The sequence below is a fragment of the Drosophila navojoa genome, chromosome 5, assembly GCF_054131105.1.
Source record: "Drosophila navojoa isolate 15081-1374.11 chromosome 5, UAZ_NAV_1.0, whole genome shotgun sequence".
Lineage (NCBI taxonomy): Eukaryota > Metazoa > Arthropoda > Insecta > Diptera > Drosophilidae > Drosophila > Drosophila navojoa.
This window is the reverse complement of record NC_142893.1, coordinates 3,175,846-3,198,829: the sequence shown is the minus strand read 5'-3', so window position 1 is coordinate 3,198,829 and position 22,984 is coordinate 3,175,846. Positions and strand designations below refer to the sequence as shown.

The 22,984-nt window shown below is 38.3% G+C and overlaps 3 protein-coding genes and 1 long non-coding RNA gene across 8 annotated transcripts in view; 1 reads left to right on the top strand and 3 right to left on the bottom strand.

Annotated features, from left to right (window-relative positions):
- Positions 1 to 1,964: 1,964 nt before the first annotated feature.
- On the bottom strand, positions 1,965 to 4,788 carry Pngl (N-glycanase Pngl). The gene is made up of 7 exons (XM_018106787.3): positions 4,216 to 4,788; positions 4,039 to 4,148; positions 3,147 to 3,982; positions 2,747 to 2,831; positions 2,564 to 2,660; positions 2,371 to 2,490; positions 1,965 to 2,314 (listed from the first exon to the last, which is right to left on the bottom strand). Exons 1-7 carry the CDS (start codon positions 4,568 to 4,570, stop codon positions 2,025 to 2,027), a joined length of 1,893 nt encoding a protein of 630 aa, XP_017962276.1. The 5' UTR covers positions 4,571 to 4,788; the 3' UTR covers positions 1,965 to 2,024.
- A 437-nt stretch (positions 4,789 to 5,225) lies between these two features.
- On the top strand, positions 5,226 to 6,383 carry Act42A (Actin 42A). The gene has a single exon (XM_018105368.3). It carries the CDS (start codon positions 5,226 to 5,228, stop codon positions 6,354 to 6,356), a length of 1,131 nt encoding a protein of 376 aa, XP_017960857.1. The 3' UTR covers positions 6,357 to 6,383.
- A 380-nt stretch (positions 6,384 to 6,763) lies between these two features.
- Src42A (Tyrosine-protein kinase Src42A) overlaps positions 6,764 to 22,984 on the bottom strand; it is a 57,486-nt gene continuing 41,265 nt past the window's right edge. For 2 of the 5 annotated variants that reach the window (XM_089262419.1, XM_089262416.1), the window contains exons 3-11: positions 13,763 to 13,884; positions 13,568 to 13,652; positions 13,424 to 13,502; positions 13,091 to 13,117; positions 11,683 to 11,851; positions 11,431 to 11,589; positions 11,081 to 11,258; positions 10,832 to 10,998; positions 6,764 to 10,768 (exon numbers count right to left, since the gene is read on the bottom strand). In XM_089262419.1, the coding sequence (XP_089118545.1) occupies positions 10,560 to 10,768; positions 10,832 to 10,998; positions 11,081 to 11,258; positions 11,431 to 11,589; positions 11,683 to 11,851; positions 13,091 to 13,117; positions 13,424 to 13,502; positions 13,568 to 13,652; positions 13,763 to 13,884 (1,195 nt within the window). In that variant the 3' untranslated portion in view covers positions 6,764 to 10,559. The remainder of the gene's footprint in view (positions 10,769 to 10,831; positions 10,999 to 11,080; positions 11,259 to 11,430; positions 11,590 to 11,682; positions 11,852 to 13,090; positions 13,118 to 13,423; positions 13,503 to 13,567; positions 13,653 to 13,762; positions 13,885 to 22,984) is intronic. The other 3 variants (XM_018105364.3, XM_089262418.1, XM_089262417.1) reach the window with 2 other exon arrangements.
- On the bottom strand, positions 18,961 to 22,769 carry LOC149090955 (uncharacterized). Its single transcript, XR_016197101.1, has 2 exons — positions 20,087 to 22,769; positions 18,961 to 20,028 (listed from the first exon to the last, which is right to left on the bottom strand). It is a non-coding gene; the product is annotated as an uncharacterized LOC149090955 (long non-coding RNA).

Sequence of the window (22,984 nt, the reverse complement as noted above, 5' to 3'; positions counted from 1 at the left end):
TATGCCACAGTTTCATTTGTTGGTTGTGAACTTTGCTAAATGCATGAATGATAATAAAATATGTTGCATAATTTTGTGCTGGAATGTCAAAAATGTGTTTTTATTGCATATTCCCGAGGGCAGCGGGTGTAGCTACAGCTAGAGTAGCCCTCTAGAGTATGCAATGGAAATGCACTTTTCGATATTTCAGCAAAAAAGTATGCCATAGTTTTATTTATTGGTTGTGAACTTTGCTAAATGCATGAATGATAATAAAATATGTTGCATAATTTTGTGCTGGAATGTCAAAAATGTGTTTTTATTGCATATTCCCGAGGGCAGCGGGAGTAGCTACAGAAATTTGATATAAAGCTGTTGCATACTTTTGTGATGATATGTCGAAAAGTGCATTTCCATTGCATACTCTAGAGGGCAGCATTGTAAATTTAAAGAATTCTTGAATTCGTGATAGGGGAATTTGCGCTAAATCCAACTATAGACGCATATGGGTCCTGCAAAATCGAGTTTTGCGTCAAATCACAAACTGCCCAGGCGTTCGATCGAGTGTGGCACGCCGGAATGCAGTTGAAAATCAAACGGTGCTGCCCTCTAGAGTATGCAATGGAAATGCACTTTTCGATATCTCAGCAAAAAAGTATGCCACAGTTTTATTTGTTGGTTGTGATATTTGCTAAATGCATGAATGATAATAAAATATGTTGCATAATTTTGTGCTGGAATGTCAAAAATGTGTTTTTATTGCATATTCCCGAGGGCAGCAGGAGTAGCTACAGAAATTTGATATAAAATTGTTGCATACTTTTGTGATGAGATGTCGAAAAGTGCATTTCCATTGCATACTCTAGAGGGCAGCATTGTAAATTTAAAGAATTCTTGAATTCGCGATAGGGGAATTTGCGCTAAATCCAACTTTAGACGCATATGGGTCCTGGAAAATCGAGTATGGTAGCTGGTGTACCACAGGATAGTGTCCTTGGCCCTCTGCTTTACTGCCTGTACAGCCACGACATGCCACAGCCTGTATGGAGCATCAATGCTGGCCACCTTCGCAGATGACGTATGCATCACATACAGGTCCCGTTGTGAGCACGATGTAGCGGATGAAATCCAGAATTTTGCGATAAAATTTGCGGACTGGGCAAAGCGATGGAACATTGCCATCAACGGAAGCAAATCCGTCAATGTTTGCTACACGCTGAGGCGGAGAACGCCGCCAGCCGTGCTCTTGGAGGGAAACCCAGTGCCGCAGGCGAATGATGCCAAATATCTTGGAGTGATACTGGATCGCAGGCTCACCTTTTCCAAGCACGTAACGGCGATTACAATGCGCTTACGTGCGACAGTGAAGAAGCATTTTTGGCTTCTCTGCTGACAGTGACAGTTCATAAACAGATCATTGCGCCAATATGGAAATATGGGTGCCAAATCTGGGGGCTGGCTTGTCATAGCCGAATTCATCGAATACAGGCCACCCAGAATAAAATCATGAGATTGCCTACCGGCTGCGAGTGGTTTGTACGAAACAACATACTGCACAGAGACCTGAAACTCGCCACTGTCTTTGATGCGATAAATCACCACTCAAGCCGGTACAATGACAGATTGGAGCGGCACAAAAACAGGCTAGCAAAAATGCTTATAAGAGACAGAACTCCTAGTAGGCTTAAAGGAGACAACCAAGGGACCTGATTCTCCGATCGCCCCGGATGACGGTCAACAGGAGTTAACATATCATCATTGACATCATTGAGTTATTATTGTATTGTGTTGTAAATATTTGTAAATTACGACAGCAACGTAAGTTGCCGGCGCGCCCTAATGAATGAACAGATAATATGCTCACAAAGGGGTTATTGAAAAACCCCGTATGGCTTCAACAAATAAATAAAAAAAAAGAGGTCATGCCCAAAAGTATATCCCGCTTATAGAGAAGATAGAACCAAAAACATGCTGGCATAAGTTGCGACAATATATTTGCTTTTTTGTTTTTTATTTACACTTGATTTTGGAATTTTAGCATTTTGCTAATGCAATACAACTTGTAAATCGAAAGGATATTCCCTGGAGTTAAGGCTTTGTCTAAACAGCTGAGTATGCTGCCAAGCCACGTCCCCTTTGCCGCCGCTTAGCTTGGCAACAATTTGAAATTCCGTGGCGTTCTCAATGCATCTATTGCCATCGTTCGTCTCCACGCTCACATCGATTTTGCCGTCTCCAAAGGTCTTCGTTTCGAATGTGAGTTTATAGGATTTTACTCGAAGATTAGACTTGCTCAAATTGAATTTCCAAATGATTTCAGCGCTGTCCGTGTCCTCTGCAAGCAATCATATAAATTAATAGATTGTAATGAAATTTTATTACAGAGCTTACCTAGCCTGGCCAAGTAGGCCATTTTCCAATCTCTCTCGACCTTGCGAAAAATGTTCTTCGATGAGAATTGCGCACTTTGCCAAGTCTTGTAGGTTTCGAGTATATTAAAATGTTCGCCATCTAGAAATTAAGGAAAGTAATCGGTCATGAGCATAATTGATAAGATTTCTTCTATGGAAGCGCTCTATCAAACCTATCGTATATCTTTCGTACGTATCGCTGGCGCAATTGTAGCGCAAATTGAATTGTCGCAGTTCCCGCTCGCTGTCATTTGGCGTAAATACAAAAATCTGCAATAGAATAATGCATGAGAGATCGTGTGTGTGCTTCTTATATAGAGGACAAAGGCAATTAATGATCAGCTCAAATGACTCACATCTGTGAATGTGTGCTCCCCACGCGACTGGCGCCACGACAAGCTGCCCGAACTTCTGCCTTTGAGCTCGCTCTCGGTAGGAGTGCTGCGCAGTTTATATGAATAAATGTAGAGATCAGTTTTAATTACAACAATAACAAGTTGCACTGCTGCAGTCGAGAGCTACCGACTGCATAATGCTCGTTAGATTTACAAAATTACAAATGTTGATATAGGTCATATAGCTTTTGCACATTCTACAAGAATATATATCTGCAGAGCTTGAATTGCTTAAAAAATAACCTGCAATTCAAAGCGAGACATTGAAAAAAACCAATATACTCCATTTCACCAAGTGAACGAATAGACAAAACAATACAAAACAACAAAAACAATCAATAAATATTTTTCTAATACATACCGTTCCACGGTCATTTCAATGACCTCGCACATGTTACGTTGACTGAGGAATTTTTTGCGTTCTTCGCTCACGAACTGCTGCCGTTTGGCCCTAATCACATTCAGTGTTGCGATGAGCTCCTTCTCCGAGCACAGCTTGCGTTGCTTTAATATTTGCTGATGATTGTTCGTGTATCGCCAAGTGACATCCTGTGCATCGTCGCGCGAATATCCAAAGATGTAGTCAATATTGCGCTTCCAGCCGTGCTGATACATAAGTGGCGAATCGACCACATTGTCGGAGGGATCCACATGCAGCCAGCGCATTTGCTTCTCAGAAAACACTTCGGTCCACACATGATCGAAATGGGAATGAACTAAGCGGGCATCGTAGTCCAGACATCTGCACAGGAATGTAAAGCAATTGGCAAACTCGCCACAGCGCCCCTTGCGCGACACCAATAACTGGGAGATGTCATTGTAGCGATAGAACTTGGTCTCTTGGCCACAACAAACTGTGACTTCGACCCGTACATCGCCCTCGGTTTGGGTGCGACGTAGTTTGCCATCCTCACTGCCGCACACTTGGCATGGTATGTTGTTGACCCACTCGAAGAACTCCGTATTGAACCAATTGACTAGCTCAACGAGCAGCAGATCGCGTATGCAGGGTTCCTTCTCTTTACATTTTCCAGCCGCAATTAGTTCCTGCATTTCAATTAATTTGCTGCTGGCATTCATTGTTAGCTCATCAATGGGTATCAGACTTCGTCCGCTGGCCAGCAACGCCTCGTCCTCATACTGCATAACGGCATCGCTGTAGAGCTCCAAAGACTGCAGGAACCGATTAGGAGTGCGCTGCAAATAGAAATTCCATTTATTCTATTCAATTATATAGTTATATTTCCACTCACTAGCATGCGCGGAAAGGTAATACGTTGTTTATAGGGCACTGAAGGTTGTATAAACAAAGGCGTAGCACACGTAGCTGGCATTTCTCTTGCAGTCGTCGCCTGGACTGACCCTAAAGCAAATAAATTCTTTTTCCATTAACAGTTAACAGTTAACTTGGCTATATTACAGCTACTTACGGTTTGCACCATTCAGCCACGCCTCTCGCCTTTTTCTTAGCACGTCTCTGTACTTTTGTATTTGCTGTAAGGGTACCTCAGTAGGCAATGTGTATTCATTGGAGCTTGGCAAGCGTTTGAAACCAATTGCGTTCAGCAATTGCTCAATGCCCTCCAGCGAGAGCAGCTTTTCCTTGATCGCCTTGTTCTCCACACGAATGGTGCGATACTTCAGGTTATTCGGCTGACTTAGCACATTCTCGAGCAGCACGAGCAATATTCGCGCTGCCTCTAAATATTGCTCTTGTTGTTTTTCCGTCGATTTTGTCGGCTGGGGCTCGATCAATTGCACGCACTCCAAATTAATGTCAACCATGTTGTTAAAATGCGCGGCGCTATCAAAATAAGTCACAAAGCCGCTATCGTGGGTGTCGTTGGGTGGGTGGGTGATTGTCTAGCTGCTAGATTAGAGATGAGCGATGTTTATCATAATATATACTTATCGAATAGAATAGCTTAATGCCTAAATTAATTGATTAAATTGCGTATTTATTGCACTTGAAACACAACAAAAGAGAAAGGAACAAAGGCTTAGCGGCTTAAGCAGCTGTTGACAAATGGCAATATTTGCCTATCGATAGGCGGAGTATTTTTTAGCCATTTTCTGTTTTGGTATTATTAGATACGTTTTTGTAAGAGTGGCAACGCCAGCGGCTCGGCGAAATTCAACCACTTTTGAAAAAGTAGGCGTCGTTTCAATTGTGAAGCGTCAGTCATTGTGCAAAGTTTGCGCAGCGGTTAATTCAGAGTAACTGAAAACAAAAAACTTCATTCGTCTCTTATATTTCCTTAAAAGGTAATAAAATTCAGTCTTCCTTTGTTCAGCTCATGTGCCTTTGACTCTCTGTCTCAGGCTCAAACTCTCGAGCGGCTTTCAGTTCGGAGTAGTGTGTACATACAAATTCATTTGAATAGTCTATTTTTTTTCATATTCAATTATAGCAAGTTAAACCACAATCCATATAGCAAAAATGTGTGACGAAGAGGTTGCCGCTTTGGTTGTCGATAACGGTTCCGGCATGTGCAAGGCCGGCTTTGCCGGTGATGACGCACCACGCGCCGTTTTCCCATCAATCGTCGGACGTCCCCGCCACCAGGGCGTTATGGTTGGTATGGGCCAGAAGGACTCGTATGTGGGTGATGAGGCACAGTCGAAGCGTGGTATTCTCACCCTGAAATATCCCATTGAACACGGTATTGTGACCAATTGGGATGACATGGAAAAGATCTGGCATCACACCTTCTACAATGAGTTGCGTGTGGCACCCGAGGAGCATCCAGTGCTCCTAACTGAGGCACCCTTGAATCCCAAGGCCAATCGCGAGAAGATGACGCAAATCATGTTCGAGACATTCAATACACCGGCCATGTATGTGGCCATCCAAGCTGTATTGTCCCTATACGCCTCTGGTCGTACCACTGGCATCGTCTTGGATTCTGGTGATGGTGTCACCCACACCGTGCCCATCTATGAGGGTTATGCACTGCCACATGCCATTCTTCGTCTGGACTTGGCTGGTCGCGATTTGACCGACTATCTCATGAAGATCCTGACCGAGCGTGGCTATTCCTTCACCACCACTGCCGAGCGTGAAATTGTGCGCGATATCAAGGAAAAGCTTTGCTATGTTGCTCTGGACTTCGAGCAAGAGATGGCAACAGCTGCCTCCAGCTCCTCGCTGGAGAAATCCTATGAACTGCCTGACGGACAGGTCATCACAATTGGCAATGAGCGTTTCCGTTGCCCCGAATCTTTGTTCCAGCCCTCATTCCTGGGCATGGAGGCGTGCGGCATTCATGAGACCACCTACAACTCGATCATGAAGTGCGATGTCGATATTCGTAAGGATCTGTATGCCAACACTGTGTTGTCCGGCGGTACCACCATGTATCCTGGCATCGCTGATCGTATGCAAAAGGAGATTACAGCTCTGGCCCCATCCACCATGAAGATTAAGATTGTGGCACCACCGGAGCGTAAATATTCCGTCTGGATTGGTGGCTCCATTCTGGCCTCGCTGTCCACATTCCAACAGATGTGGATTTCCAAGCAGGAGTACGATGAGTCTGGCCCATCCATTGTGCACCGCAAATGCTTCTAAGTGACAGAAACAGCAAAAACAACAACACCAAAAACATGCACATTAACTGCGGCTGTCTCTGGGCGTGGTCCTGTCTGTGCCAGCGTCTCACGCATACACTCCAAACAAAGATATATATATAAAATATTTTCCTATTCATTTCGTACTTAGGATAGATAAAACAAAGAAAAGTGAAGAAGAAGAAGATGCGGAGCTAAAGATATTTAACACAGGCAGGCACATTGTCCAGCAACAGCAGCAGAGACAGCAACAAAGATAAACTACCAACAATTTTTTTTATATATCTATAACAATTTTATACGAAGTCATGTACTACATAGATACACACACCTACACATTCACACAGACACACATCTACACCCACATACACTCCTTTTACACATAAGTATTTAGCATATATTTTTGTGTTGGATCGAAATTCACGAGTTCATGCGCATATTGGTATTATTATAAAAAAAATATTATATAATATATATATTCATATTCGGCATTATACATTATCCAAGCATTCTTTACATATATTATTATATTATGAATTACACTTAACCAAAAAAAGACAAAAACAAACATTAAATCAAAACTAAAGTATTTGTAACCGCTACGAAAAAAACAAAAAAATAATAAAAAGCGATGAAGAACTGAATATGGTTGAAACCGACTTATTATTGATAATATTTAAATGTATAGCTGGCTGTTTTTTCCCTTTCCCTTGATGAACAAGCTGCTATGACTCAGAATCTTATGGATATGGAGATTTGTCAGCTCACTCGATAAGCCACTGCTTACTAATGCGTCCCCGAAAATGTTTGAATTCTGTCTAAAGAAAACAAAGGCTCAGCTCATTTTTTCGCAGGAAGTGTTTGATAAGCAAAGTTATATATATGAAAATTTCTATATATTTATATTTAGCTAAGTATTTCTTATGATTTTAGCTGTTGTGGCAAATGCGGGCCATGAATCGCCGCGGCTTATCAGCATGACGGACCAAGCCAAGAAATGCCCGTGTCTCGCGCCGATTGATTACACAGCAAAACAGCTGTAGCAGCACCGCGTCGTTTACCTTATAAGGCAACAAAACAGAGTCTATCGCAATCTATGTGTACATTAGTGCATGTCTCATGTGCTTTTCACTGGCAATAGTTATGCCCGAATTAATCAACAGCAACAAAACAATTGACTGACTCAGCGAGCAAACATTGGAAATCGGCATCAGCAGCGGAATCGTCATCAATTCGCATTGAGTGCGAGTGTATTTGTGTGTTTGGCTGCTTGACCACTTACGGCTACTCGATGCCAGGGCTGCAGACGGGGTAAAGAGAGTGCGAGAGGCGGCCACAGTAGCAGACGACAAATACCTGTCAGGAGAAGAGCAGCGAGAGAGAGAGAGGGACACAAATGTATAGTAAAAGACTAAAGGCACAATGCCAGGGCAGCAAGTGCCGAGGGGAAGTGTGGAAGGTGGGTAAATGAACTAAATCATACACACACCCACACAAACAATGCCAATGCAGCAACAGAGGGGCGAGAGTGAGAGTGAGAGGTTATAGCAACAGAATGAAATCACAGAGAAGCCAGGGTGTCAGAGGGGGCGGGAGACATTCAGCAGCCTCCATTAGCAGGTGTGGCCGAGTGCGGTGGGGCGAGGAGCACAGAGTAGACGACATTTTAGGCAGGGCTTTGAATGCGTTTTTTGTTTTGGTTCACAAACTCGCATTGACCAAAAATTCAATCAACTTTTTTTTTTTTGGTAGTAAACAATCGCACCCATATGTGGATTGATCAAAAGCGTTTGACTTTTTAGAGACACACATTTAGATATGCATACGTACATATATGACTGTATTGATCAAGGTTGTGAACCGATTAGGCCTAAACCCGGAATATCTTTATATATGTACTTTCAACTTAAAACGAGACTTCACTTATGGCTTCGGCTAAAATGAATTATATACATTATAAACTAATAAATTTACAAATTATAAATAGCAAAAAAAATAACATATATGTATTTGTTAAATTAACTAAACTTTACTGCTAATCAAATAAAAAATATTTATATATTTATATCTAATGAAAATCTAAGTCATATTCTTGATCAAAATATATTAGGCTTTCTTATTATTATTATTATTTTGTTTTATTTTATTAAGAAAAACTAATTATGTTATACGACAAATCAAGATTTATGCAATCTTTATTATTCATTAAATTTGCAAGTATATTTGAAATTTTTATACATTTTCATAGAGCTATAAAGGGTTTTACATATTTATAGGTATATCATTTTTTATAGAAATTATTTTTATTGCAATCGTTATACATATGTTTTCCATACAAATTTATATGTATATATTTGACACGCCCTCAATTTTAGTTTATTCGACATGAGTTATTAGTAATTACAAATGCAAATTATTCCAGCACAGAGAAATTTCTATAAATCAATAAAAGATAATTTTGTTGACGAACTTCCAGTTGTTCATATTCTTCCATATTTATTTTCTTTTGATTACAGCTGCTTTGAAACGTGTGTGTGTGTGTGTGTGTGTGTGTGTTTTAAAAACATATGTTTTGTGCATTGGTAAATCAGTTGAACATATATTACTAGATAAGAACACATATGTAAGTACTACGGTTAGCTTTATAAAATCAGCCTTCAATTCATGCTTTCTAGGTTTAGATGTACGTAGATTAGAGTTTTTGAAATAAGTAAAATTGCTCTATTTATTGCACTTCTTTTCAAAACTAAATTCAAAGAAGCAAATGAAAAATAGAAACATGTAGATCGCATACTTAATAAGAGTCCTTTAGAAAATACCCTGAAAATAGAAACGATATTCCAGCTAGTAATTCGGAGTATCTTTTAGTTTCTTGAAGGAATCTTAATAAACTTAGGCGATCTTTACAAGGGGACATTACGAGCTAATCACTCTGCTCAGGTCTTTTTTTGTCCCAAGCTCTTCTATACAAAGTACTTTATGTTCAGGGGGCACTTACGCTTCAAATAATACTCACCAAAAAAAAAATAATAAAAAGCATAAATAAATACACTGAAAATAAATTTTAGCTAGCTTTGAACATTTCTGTCATATATGAAAGTTTTGTTGCTTTTTTTTTTTTATAAATTACGATAATAAATTTTATTTTGATGTTTTTGTTCACTAAATGTACATGGATTTGTGTATGTATGTGTGTGTGTTTGTATAATTTTAAATACATAATTTAATGGTTAAAAATTACAATTAAAATGTATAACATTAATAATATGGAGTTTACTTTATTGCATTATGTTTTGCGTATATTTTTTTTCTTCTAGCACTTGTTTATGTATATGTTTTTGTTTTGTTTACGATAATACGATAAAGATAAAGCATATATATGTCGTTGATAATGTTGAGTGTGTGAATATATAAGGTAAGACACGTAATGTTTGTTTTTTATTTGTGTTTAACTAAAAGCATAAATATATAAGTATTTAAATATCGTTTATATAATGGCTATATAACTAAAAAGAGAAAATATGCATATACATGTGTATATATATAAATATACGAAGATCCTATATATAAACTGTGACTTTATGCGTTTCGTATGTGTATATTTATATTGATGTATACATATATTATGATACAGCGTTCAATAATAGCGCCTGATTGCAAAACAAATTAATAGAAATCAGATCGATATAAACATGTGTTTCAATCTATATATATATGCATATGTATATGATTCATGCATTAAGTGCAAACAAAGAAAACTGTTTTGTAATCAAAAATACAAATTTTTATCTTTCACACATACGTAAATATATATATATGAATATATGTATATATATATATATTCTTTAACTTAGCACACCGCAATGCATCCTAAATACTAAAATTTGCCTGCCTTAAATGCTAATAACATGTATATTGATACCTAGACGTACACTCAGCTCCATGTTGAGAGCATGGGATTACACTTGCTTTGCTTATATTTTCTTTTCTTTTCTTTTTTAATGCTTTAGAAAATCTGTGCAAACATTGAAATAAGTAACTAAATAAGAATTGTCCGTGTTGGTTAGCTTTATGCTTCGGTCTTATTGTTGCTGTTGATGTTGCTGCTGCTGTTGTTGCTCTGGTCCGCTTGGCCGACTGCTGCTGGTCCGGGCGTTACCCTGTTGCAGCCGCCGCGTTTGCCAGCGGGCGCATAAAGCATTTATCAGTAAGCCTGCGCCTCCTTATAATCACTCTGATCGGATGTATAGAAATCCTCGAGCTTCCACTGCAGCGTTTCGAATGTGGGTCTACGCATCGGATCCTTGTGCCAGCACTCCAACATTATCTCATACAGACGCTGCTCACAATTCGGTGGCATGGGCATGCGGTAGCCATGCTCAACCTGGGTTAATACTTCAGCGTTGGTCATACCTGTTGAAAGTTATAGAGATTTAGAATTGTCTGGGGGGGATATACAAAGATAAGTAAACGCACCTGGATAGGGTATACGTCCGTAGGTGACCAGCTCGGTGAGTAAAATGCCAAAGCTCCACACATCCGACTTAATGGAGAATTTACTGTAATTGGCCGCCTCTGGTGCTGTCCATTTGATGGGGAAGCGTGCACCGACGCGTGCCTCGTATTCATCCTCCTTGATGAGTCTGCATATGGCACATGGAAAAAGAACATTATATATTAGAGAATATTGGTAAACTGTCATATATGCATATAGCTTTCACTTACCGTGCCAGACCAAAATCGGCTATCTTTACGATGTTGCCATCGCCGACGAGCACATTACGCGCTGCCAAATCTCTGTGTATATAGTTTTGTGATTCCAAATATGCCATGCCAGCGGCTATTTGGGCAGCCATATCGATGAGCGTTTGCATTTTGATACTACGACATTTGCCTGCAATTGCTAAAAGATATTAAAAACACATTCATCAGATATTGATAATGACACGATAATGAAGTTGAACCAATGAGCGAACCATGAACCATGAACCATGAAAGAGATTAGCCAAGTTAATGTATGCGTAATGTGTTATGCTTTATCGACTTGATTAGCATTAGCATCTCGTTTGGCTTACCTTGCAGATACTCCAACAGGGAGCCGTGCTTCATCAGCTCTGTTATAATGTAGATGGGCTCCTCGACGGTGCAGACTGCATATAGCTGAATGAGCTTGGTGTGGCGCAGCTTCTTCATTATTTGTGCCTCAGCCAAAAAGTCCTTGGGGTCCATGGTGCCTGGTGAATGGGATAAGCAAGGGATTAGTTAGTTTATATGTCAAATAAGTAAGAGTTCTCTAGTCTTCCTCTTCATCTTGCATTTCAACTTACCCGACTTTAGAGTTTTGATGGCCACGGGCGTGGTATTGTTCCACAGACCCTCCCAGACATCGCCAAACTGTCCGGAGCCCAATTTGCGTACGAATTTCAACGAAGTTCTATCGATTTCCCACTGATCGCGAGTTCGATGCGATAGACCCTCGGTGACAGGTTTCTCAATCTGTGTGGCAAAAACAACAACAAATTAGTGAATGTTATTTAGCAAAACGGTAAAAGCAATTCAATTGGTAATATGGTGTGTGCTTTTAGGCTCGTTTCGTATGAAGGTGCCAATTGGAGAGAGAGCTGATGGCATACACTTAGGCATTATGTACAAATTGTTGCTAGACTAGAAGTAGAGCGGCGTTGGCTAACGTTGTAAGTAATTTGTTTATTTTTGTTGTGGTTGGCTTTTTGGGCTTTTAGTTAGTCTGGCCTTTTGGGTCAAAGTCAAAGTGCAACTAAACTGCGGCTAGTTAATGAAATTTACTATTGTTTTAAGCGAACTTTACCATTTATTTGGTGTTCGGTTTTTTTTCTGAGCTCAAGCCAGTTGCTTAGTCATCTTGGAACATTGCAAATTTGAAAGTGCATTAGTTGAAATGTTTTGCATGCCCTTCGCAACGTTTTTTTTTTCAAGTTTTTCTTTTTCTGTTTCATGTTTGCATAAGTTGGACACGCGATTTGGCAGTTGCACCAAATACTATATATATACACTACATGTAGCAATACTTAATTAAAAAGTAAAGCTTATAATATAAAGCATAGTATATAACTAGTTATATATATGTATATTAAACGATATTTATGAGTGGAATTTGCTAGAAATAATTTCAAGGCTATGCTTAAAGGCATTTTTACAGCGATTATAACTTTCAACTGGCTTTTGATAAAGTATGAAAATATAGCAAAGATAGTATATACTTTATATAAATATGATTTTATAAATAGGCTTTAAATTGAACTTATACCTGAAGCAATCATAAGGTAGAAAAGGCACAGGCTAGTCTATATAGTCTTCGAGTCTGATTCTTAAGCAGAAGACTAGATTTACAACTATCAACTGGCAATTGAATAAAAAAATAGATTATATAGCATATTCCTTACTTTATCATAGGTAGTATACAATATATACAATATTTATATAATATTCTCGTTAATATACAAAATATTTTGATCTTTATCTACGTTCTGACTAAATGCCAAAATGACGCATAAATTTTAATATAATTTATATTTTTGGAGATTTTTATTTGCGCTTTTCAACGCTTAATTGCACTTTGTACTTTGACTAAATTTATGAATTAAATGAAATGAATGGGTTGTTTATTTAGTATTATTTGTTTATGGATTTTTTTTGCATGATGCTGGCACACACACACACACATTAACGTTAATGTTTAGAGTTACAAAATCCTACCTCAAAAATACCCGAAAATGAATTTGTCTTTTATTTGTTTGTTAGTATATATATAAATAATTTTCGTTAGTATTTTTAAAGGAATACAAAAAACAAATATATAAAATCATTTTAAAATCTTTTTTTTTCATCTGGTTAAGTATACGTAAATAATGACAGAAATCATAATGAGAAAATGTTAAATGTCAAATGTTAAATATTGAGAAATGCCATGTTAAATGCGCGACAAGAATACGTTAAATGTTAAATGGCATGTTAAGTGCATGTTAAATGCCAAAAACAATAATTGAATACCATGAATTAGTAGAGTATTATATAGTTAATGGGGCCTACCTGTACACAGGGCTTGCAGAGGTTGACGCACAGGCCATCCGAATCCTTGGAATAGTGCTCGACCAGCTCTTGTAGGGTTCTGTTATTGATAACGAGAGGAGTATATTAGCACAATGTTATGTAAATGTTAAATTGTATATTTACCTGAATGTTGTGCGTCTGGCAATGAAGAAGCCGCCCTCATCCAATTGTCTGATGCGGTAATGCTTAACCGTATCGCCATCGCGCACTGCAAAAATATACAATACAATATTAGATACGATTCAGATATAAACTTGCATTTCATATTTATTATTCATTGAACAGATTGACATTTGGCATGCCATTTATAGCACCCACCTGATAGCGAATAGTCATTGTGACGGCTTTCGGAATCGCGTATTAAAAACGCGCCGTGCTCGTTCTCTGGCAGTAGCAGTTTTTTCTCAGCCTCAATGCGTTTGATTTTGCGGAAGTACCAACTGCAATTACAATCAACAGAAAAGGAAATTGTCGTTAGCGAAATATGTAAATGCATTCAAAGTAAACAGATTGTCATAAAATTGTGGTTTTTATTAAGGAAACTGCTAGATGCGAGGCTACAGATATAATAATAGTAAAACATAAAACCTTTCAATCAGAAGGCACGTGCGTGGGTGTTGGCACAGTCACACAGTCACACACACATACTCACACAGTCATGCTCTCCTTACCCAGTCTACAGGGTTGAGTCATAGACTTTTCATATACATATTCTACTGGCAGAAAGGCTACGTACATACATACATATGTATATGTATATTGTATTTGGCATAATCTCTTCTCATGATCTCCATTCCCCGTCTACTCAAAGTCTCCATTCACACTCTCCACATATACTCTTCTCATAATCTCCACTTATATTCTCACTCCATACCAGTCTCCACTAAAACTCACGGCATCCACAATCTCCACATACATCCTTTTCATAATCTCCATTTATACTCACACTAAAAGTCTTCACTCACACTATCCAAAATCTCCACAAACACAATCTCTACCTCAACATAATTTTTCCTCAGACACACTCTCTAAACATAGTCTGCACACACCCACTTGCCACACTCTATTTATATTCTACACATAAACTCTCTTCTTGCACTCTCCACATATATCCTTAACAAAGACTACACACACGAACTCTCCACGCCTACCTAAGATAAGTTACGTCATTCATACTCCACACATATTCTTTATACGCTCGGTTCTCACACTCTCCTCTCACTATACCCACTTACTCTCCAACAAAACATATTCTTCACACCACACATTCTCCAATTACATTAATCTCACACTATACACTCTTCTCACATTCACCCTTTACATAGAGTTCACACAACCACACACACACACATTCCATTTCGCACTCACACACACTCTCGCACTTTTCCATTTTAACAACTTTATCAACATTTTAATTTCCGAACGTGTTTTTCGTTCTATTTATAAATACATTTTTCGTTGTTGTTTATATTTTGTCAGGCGAATTTCTAGCTGTTTGCGCTTGTAATTAAATTATTATGCAATTATTTTTTATTTTAATCGAAAAACGTGCACAAATTGTTGAAATTATCCTGCTTTTCAATTATTTACCAATTTCTGTGTGTGCTATTGCGAATTGCAAATGTTTTGTAATTTATGCACCAATTTTTCTCACTCTTCTTCTTGCCCTCTCTCTCTCTCTCTCTCTCGCACATTTTGTGTTTTAGCGACATATTTATTTTATTTATGCATTTTATGAGCGTTTTAAATTCAACTTTAATTGCGCTTCCGAATCGAAAATTGCGGAACTCGGCTTAAAGTTTTTATATATTTATTTGTTATTTTGCATGCTTTTGTTTTTGTTTTAAATATAAATTTATGTGCGCCGCTGCATAGAGAGTTTTCTGTTGTTTGTGTATGTGTGTGTGTGTGTCTGACATTATCTAGTTGAATTTATTTGAAAATTAAGCTAAATTGCTTGAGTTTCATTGTAACTTGTGTGGTGATCATAAATACTTGTGATAAATTGTTTTTATATTTTTTTTTCTCTGCTAGAATTTTGTATAAACATTGAAATGTGAATATATTAAAACTGGTTAAAGGGGCTAAACTTTTGCTCTGGGCAAATGCGTGCATGTAAATCTTAAGCAGAGGTAGGTCATGCCCAGAGGCCATATATTTATATTCCTCATTAATAAGATGAAATGAGTTGTTAAGGCCGTATCATATATACCTCTGTCACTCTGATGATTCTTCATCATACCTCATCATTAGTTGATACAGTTTAATCTGTCTACAATGGTTAACTCTTCGCCCAGAGAGATCTAGTGCGATAATATTTATTTAAATTTATAAATACATGTTAAGTAAATGTTAAACTATAGTAAACTGTAAATCTTCCAAGTTATGCTTACCTTAAATTAGAGTTAATGTTAAACTATCAGTGAACTATCTTCTAAATTTCGAATTCCCAGTTTATATTTAAGTTATATTTCCATTATACCTTTTCAATACCTAACAGTCTTCTCTAATCTGCTCTAACATGCATGTTAAAGTAGCTGTCAATTGTTGCTTGGGCTGGCATTAACATTGACCTTAATCAAGTAACAAACAGTGAAAGAAAAATAACAAATTGAACAGCTATTGTGAATTTCTCTACACCTCTCTTCTCTCTCTCTCTCTCCCTCTCTCTCACGCTTGCTTTTCGAGCAACTGTTGTTACAATTAAAGAGATTTCTGTTATATAATCGAACCGCAAACGAAACCAATTCACAATTTTTTTTAAGTTCGTGACAGAGAAAAAGATGACAAAATCTTCAACAACCAAAAGATTTGTGACATATCATAAAAAATAAATGTAAAATGTGTTGTAAAAGTAAGATAGAGACAGTTGCAGTGTAATAATTGAGACACACACACACAGACACATACACAGAGACACATTTGCATATACTTAACACACATCTATGGGTAGATATATAGATAGTCAGCTTTTATGTGGGTTATGTAGAAACGAAGCCATTTGCGATCTTTTGTCTAAGCATTGAAATGCGGTTTTATTATGCGCCCCTCACGATTCGCTTGACGCTGGCCTCAATGCGATAAAGGAAACTCATCAACAGCAGCAACAGCAGCAGCAGCAGCCCAGAAATACATTTTCCGGACGTACAAAACTTTTCATTTCAATAGCTGCGTTAGACCAAAAACAAGAACTGTCGAAAGAGAAGCAGGAGAAATAGTAGCAGGAGGCGGAGGCCCACGGGCGTGTTAAGTCTTGAAACGTGGCGCAAACAAAAAAAAAGTGAAAATAAAAACTGCTGTGCACAAGGACATGCCATGCCACAGTGTATGTATATGTGAGCATACACACACACACACACACACATGCATATACATGTATATATCCAGACAGCTCGGCTTTGGGCTCTTGTGCATGCACAGGAATAACCAAATAGCCTGGAATGCCCAAACCACAGAGCCGAAGCCACAAACCATTTGCATAAAAAACAACTTCAGCTACAGATATAGCATCAGCCACAGCCGCATCCACAGCCTCAACTCCAGCCTCTGTGCACCTGGGTAGCTCTGGGGAGGACAGATTGCTCCAGCTGCCATTGCCAGAAGCATAGCGAAGCAACAAATGAAGCAGCATGAAAGTCAAATGGAATATGCTTAAAGATAGCCTATTAATGGCGAATCAGAGCAAACAACAGCTAGATTATAGTGTTGTAAAACGTTATAGCAAATGTAAATAAACAAGATGAATGCATTATCTATGACTTATTTAGCTTGAAAAGGTTTACAGTTTATAGCTTAAAGCAGAATCTAAGAAAAATATGACAACTAACAGTGCATAACGTCAAGAAAACAATACTCAAATAAAAGAGAGAGTATTGTTTCAGTCAAGTAAAGCTTAGAGACGATTCGAATTTAAGTAAGAAGCTCAACGAATATGTAGCAAGAGCATCTATGAATTCATGCTAAAAGTATCGATATCGTTATCGATAACAGCAGTAATTGGCAGTAAAACCTGTGCCCACAGCTCATAAAATGCGACGCGATACGCCTATACGACCATGATAATATGCCCCATTATAAACGGTAAATTAATTTTAATTAGCCAGCCTGACTATGGGCATATACCCCATGAATGCGGGCACAGTTAAGTGGTATAGCAAAAAGAGAAGATGAAGAAGAAGAAGATGCAGAAGAGGAGCACAACATGCACAGCAATTGGCAAGACAGGCTGCAAAGATGCGATTCTAGATGGGCCTCAACAACGGCGCATGGCCAATGCCATTTGCCAGTTCTATTGAATTTCACTTTGGCTTAGAATGCAAACGAAGGTGGTCAAAGTTAGAGATGCGAGAGAGGGAGAGGGTAGATAGCGCTAGCTGAAACGAGTTGAAGTGCGTGTTTTCATTCCATTTCCATTTCCATTTTTCTTCTTGCGCCTGGAGCCATTCAGTTAGCTGGAATTCAAGCGGACAAAACTGCAAGTAATCTGATTGCGCAAAAACCATTTAAAGCTATTATTAAAAGAACTTGCGGACTAGCTGAACTCGGACTCGGACTCGCACTCGATGTTCGCTGCTCGGACTCGATTTCAGCTCAACTCTTAGCTTGGCTGGCACTTTTAATTGGCTGTCTGCTGCGTTAGGGGAGTTGGATTTAATTTCGTTTTTTGTTATTTTGCTTGTTTCTTTTATATATGCCCTGTAATTGGGTAGAGAGGGCATGATGTGCTCATGCAAATGTATGTAAAGGTCAGCAAAGAGCTGTTTGTGTAAACCTCAAGGTTAAATAAATGTTCTTAGCTTGCATGACGAGCCGATTTCATATACTACAGCTGTCTCTCTCTCTTCTCTCTTTGAACGCTTGGTTCTTGTAAACTACAAAAGTTAAAGACCTCGAAATCGATAAATATATATTGTTTTATTGCAGAGTTGTTTTAATCAAATATTTTTTTCCGTAGTATCAATAAGTAGTTGATATTTTAGTGTAAGAAGTATAACTACATGCATAAGTAAGCATAAGTACATGTATACTTATGGGTCTGTGTGCCTATCTTCTGTACATTTCCACTCTACATACTCTCTAGCAGCTTCCCATTCAGATACCGAGGGTATTTTCAAGTCGTGCAGTGCCAACTCTAACTGCGCTCTGCTCACATTGTTGCTCTGTTGATTAGCACATGCTGCAGTTGTCATCGGTCGGCAGGCAAACGGTTCGCTCAGACAATGCCCACCTCATCAACAAAGCCAGCAATTTGCTCGTCAGCACAGGCACAGGTAAAAGGCAGGTAAGACAAGGCTGGGCAGGACAGGCAAGGCAGGTCAGTCAGGCAGACAAGCTCGTCAGGATGACATGTTTGGAGCTGCATCCTTTAGTGAATGGCATACACACACACACATTTTGATTGATCAATCAATCATAACAATATGAATGCGTATGCCACAGTCTGTAGCACGTGTCTATTATGCCAATGAGCATTTATTAGACGCCATTAAAGACAATTTTTCTTTTTCAGAGCAGTCCAGGCCGGGCCAGGCCAGGCCAGTTTGTCTAGCAGCCAGCAGTTAACCTGGCCATAATAACATTTAGCCTATTTATAGATCGCATCGATAGCCGGCTTGTGCATGTGCATGTGCATGCATGACTTTCATAAATATGCAACACTTTAATTGCACATGCGCATGCGCATCCTTTGGCTCTGCTGCAGCTGCAGTCGCAGTCGTCCGAGCTGCTCCATGGCGACTTGTTTACGTTAGGCGGCTAATGTGAAACGAAGCTGCAATGTTGTTGCACCACCAGCACCACCACTGCAGCACACCACTGCCTATAATAGACAACTTGAAGCTGCATCTTGACTTTGGAATTTGAATCTTTTTCTTTTTTTTTTTTTTTCGTTTTTCCTTTTTTATCTCAATAGAGTCTAAGCACGCAGGACTTGGTCTTGGGAGCGCTGTACACTTAAAGAAATTTAAGTTAAGATATGGGAAAGTTAGTTTGAGTAGAGCTTATATGGGATCTACATTATTTTGTGGGTTTTTAAATGAATTTTATATTATATATAAGGAGTTTTGTTATTTTGTTTATTTATTTATTTTTTTTTTAATTTTGTATAAATTGTTTTATTTAGTAGGAATACATTTAGGCAACTGTTTATATATGGAAGTTTATTAAAGAAACAGTCTAGGAGAATTACTTTCTTGTTACTTTTTGGGCAAGTCGATTGCATCTAAAATTAATAATATATAGATCGACTCCAAGTATAGATCAAAAAGTATTTTCATATTAGCGATTCTCGTTTTTAGATAATTTTTTGAGCTGTTGTGTAGGACTCCTATGTATAAAAGTATTTTGTGCCTTTCGTATAGGTTCTTATTGTTGGTAGAATATTTATCATGCGAGTATATGCAAATATTGGCAAGCATTATCAACGATACCCATATATATTACTCTGTATTATCATATACGCATATAAATTTATAAAACAGTGTACGCTAAAAGTGCGTATACATGGGACTACTTTTATACGACTATTCCAGCACTTAAGAGCATTTCCAGCTATACTCGGAGTAAACAAATATTTAAGAGTAATACTACAGCTACTACTACTACAGCTACTACTACTACAGCTACTACTACTACAGCTACTACTACTACAACTACTACTACTACTACAACTACTAACTGCACTTTAGAGCATGCCAACGTCTCTCTATGAGAATTGACAACAAAACTCGGCTCATACGCAATTTTTTTGCCAGTGCAAACGAAATATTTACGATCACTTAGAGAGGAAGAGAGAGAGAGAGAGATAGAGAGAGGGAGAGAGAGGTTGAGCCGCAATGTTCAAGTGCCAATTGTGCTCAGATCTCTCAGAGTTCAGCTGGCTGCCAGACATATCAATATCAATATCAATATATTATGGCTCATAGAGAGCCGATTGCAGCGCAGTAACATGAAAAATTGTTCTAGAAGAAAAATGCGTAGAGCTATTTATAGATTGGACTATGGCTAGTAACTAGCCAAAGCCCAAATCAAATGCGTAGTTGCTGTTGCTGTTGTTGCTGCTGCAGTCTTTGCCTTAGTTGCAGCAGCTTCACTTACAGCAACTTTGTGTGTGTGTGTGTGTGGCTCGTTTGGGCTGTGCGACTGGGGCGCAACTATTTTTAAACAACGCAAACGCAACGTAATGTCTATAAATATACACACACACCAGAGTTGCAGTTGCAGTTGCACTTGCTGCCGTTGTTGTTGCTGTTGCTGTTGCTGCTGCAAGCCAAAGATACTTGCTACATGTTTTGGCTTTTTGTTAACAATTTATATATATAGATAAATATGTGTGTTTGTGTGTGTTTTTTCTTACAAGTTTTTGGCCATGGTTAGTGGAACGATGCGACTTTTTTTTAGTAAGTTGCTTTAGCGCTTTGGCCAACATGTTTGGCTTGTTTTTGGCTGTTAACTTAATTGCCAGGCAGGCAGGCATTCAGGCAGGCGGACAAACAAGGCGCTTTTTCAGTTAAAATTAGATTAGATGCAACAAGTGAACTGCAGCCGGTTGCTATCACCGCGCTGCACTTATGATCAGATACACACACACACACACATACATGTATATATGTATGTGTGGCTTGGCTAATGGCATGTCGCTCACATCTTCATTTGGGCCGCGCTGCTCCAATTTGCTAGGCCAACACTTGACGTGCCCACTGGATGTGATTGACACACACACACACACACATACACAGCTCTGACTGTATTTTCACCGTGCCCAATTCTAGACAATTGAGCCACAAATTGTGCCACTAACTAACTCTCTGACAACAACAACAACAGTAACAATAACAACTGACAACAAATCGAATCGCATTGAATCCAAATCCATGCAACGGTTCGAACGTTCCCCCTGTCAATTGTTGGGGCAAACGCAGCTGCCCCAATTGCCAATTGGCAACAGCAGCAGCACTGCAATTGGGACTTGGGCTTGGGGGATTTATTGAAGCAGGTCATGATGTTTTTTTGTATTTTGCATTGTTTGTGCAATTAGCCAGGTATATATGTACAGATATTTATGTCTATATGCCTATACATGCATATTTACATATATATATATATTCACATGTAATTTGTGCGCTCGTCGGGCAAACGGGTTTTTGTTTTCATCACATTCATATTTTGTTAAGAAACGTCACGCATGATTCAGAGGCTGTGAATTAACTGTGGATTACAGCAGAAGATTATCAAGTGCCCGTCCGGGCTGTTGAGGTGAGTATATTGGTTGTGTGTTTCTAGAGACTCAGGAGACTCTTGACTGAAGAAACTAAATATTACTCAAGTATAGCATAGCATAAATATAATTCGTAAATAGCCTCGGCATAATTTTTACATGTCTATCTCAGGATTGACCCATTCCAATAGATTTTTGTATGAAACTAAAATACTTTGGACACCAAAACGAGTATTAGATAGTCTATTAAGCTTGTCCAACATATTCCTAATTGATTTTTAACGCTATAAAGCATGTAATAACAGCAGCTGAGCTGTGGGGCGTGTGTGTGTGCTGTGTGTGTAAGTCTCTCTCTCTCTGTGTGTGTTTTGGGCCTGACCAAAAAGCGCGCAGGCCATCAATTTACAGTTGTTCATTTTGGCTGAGTTATAAAAACAATACAAACTTTTCCTCGAACACGAGGCCGATTTGTTTATTGTGTTTTGAATATATATACAGATATACACATACATATATAGAGATATATATGTGTATATGCACTTTAATTCCTGATTTGGTTTTCCACTTGCGCATATTAATTGGAGTATGTAGCTTGAAGCTTGTCGCTTTTTTTTTTTCAGTGCACTCGCCGTCACTTTCTCTATAATTGTTGTCTTGGTCATGTTTTGATTTTATTTATATTTATTTGCGGTTGTATTTTGCCTGTTCCGATATCCGCTGACACATGCACACACACACACACACATGCATATAATATATAAATTTATTTTTAAATATTTAATTAGAAACATTAATAAGACCAAAAAGCAAGGCGCGCTGGTGTCATATATGAAGCTAATAAAAGCGATTTACGTGCGCACAACGCGGCGTATGCGTAATATGAGCATTAAGCATACGTCAAATGAAATAGGCATTAAAATTAAATATATACAATACTTAGCCAAAATTCGATTTCAATTAGCAAGCGTCAACTTACCTGAAAAGAAAAGTATACAAATTTAATTAGTTATTATTATTAAAAATAAAAAAATTCCATTAAAAAGAATAATAATTAATTAATTGGAGCTGTGAGCACTTTTGACACGCGACAATTGTAAAATTGAAACAATGAAAAAAAAAAGTCTTAATGAATAATTTATTTGAGCAATAATAACAGTGCAATAAGAATCTCTCTCTCTCTCTCTCTCTCTCTCTCTTTAAATATACTATAGTTAGACATATCTATTGATACGCTTCAGACAATATGCAAAGTGCAGCTGACAAATGGTTGAATGAATGAACTTGTAACTGGTCCAAGCAGCTATGTAAATACCCTAGAAAATTGC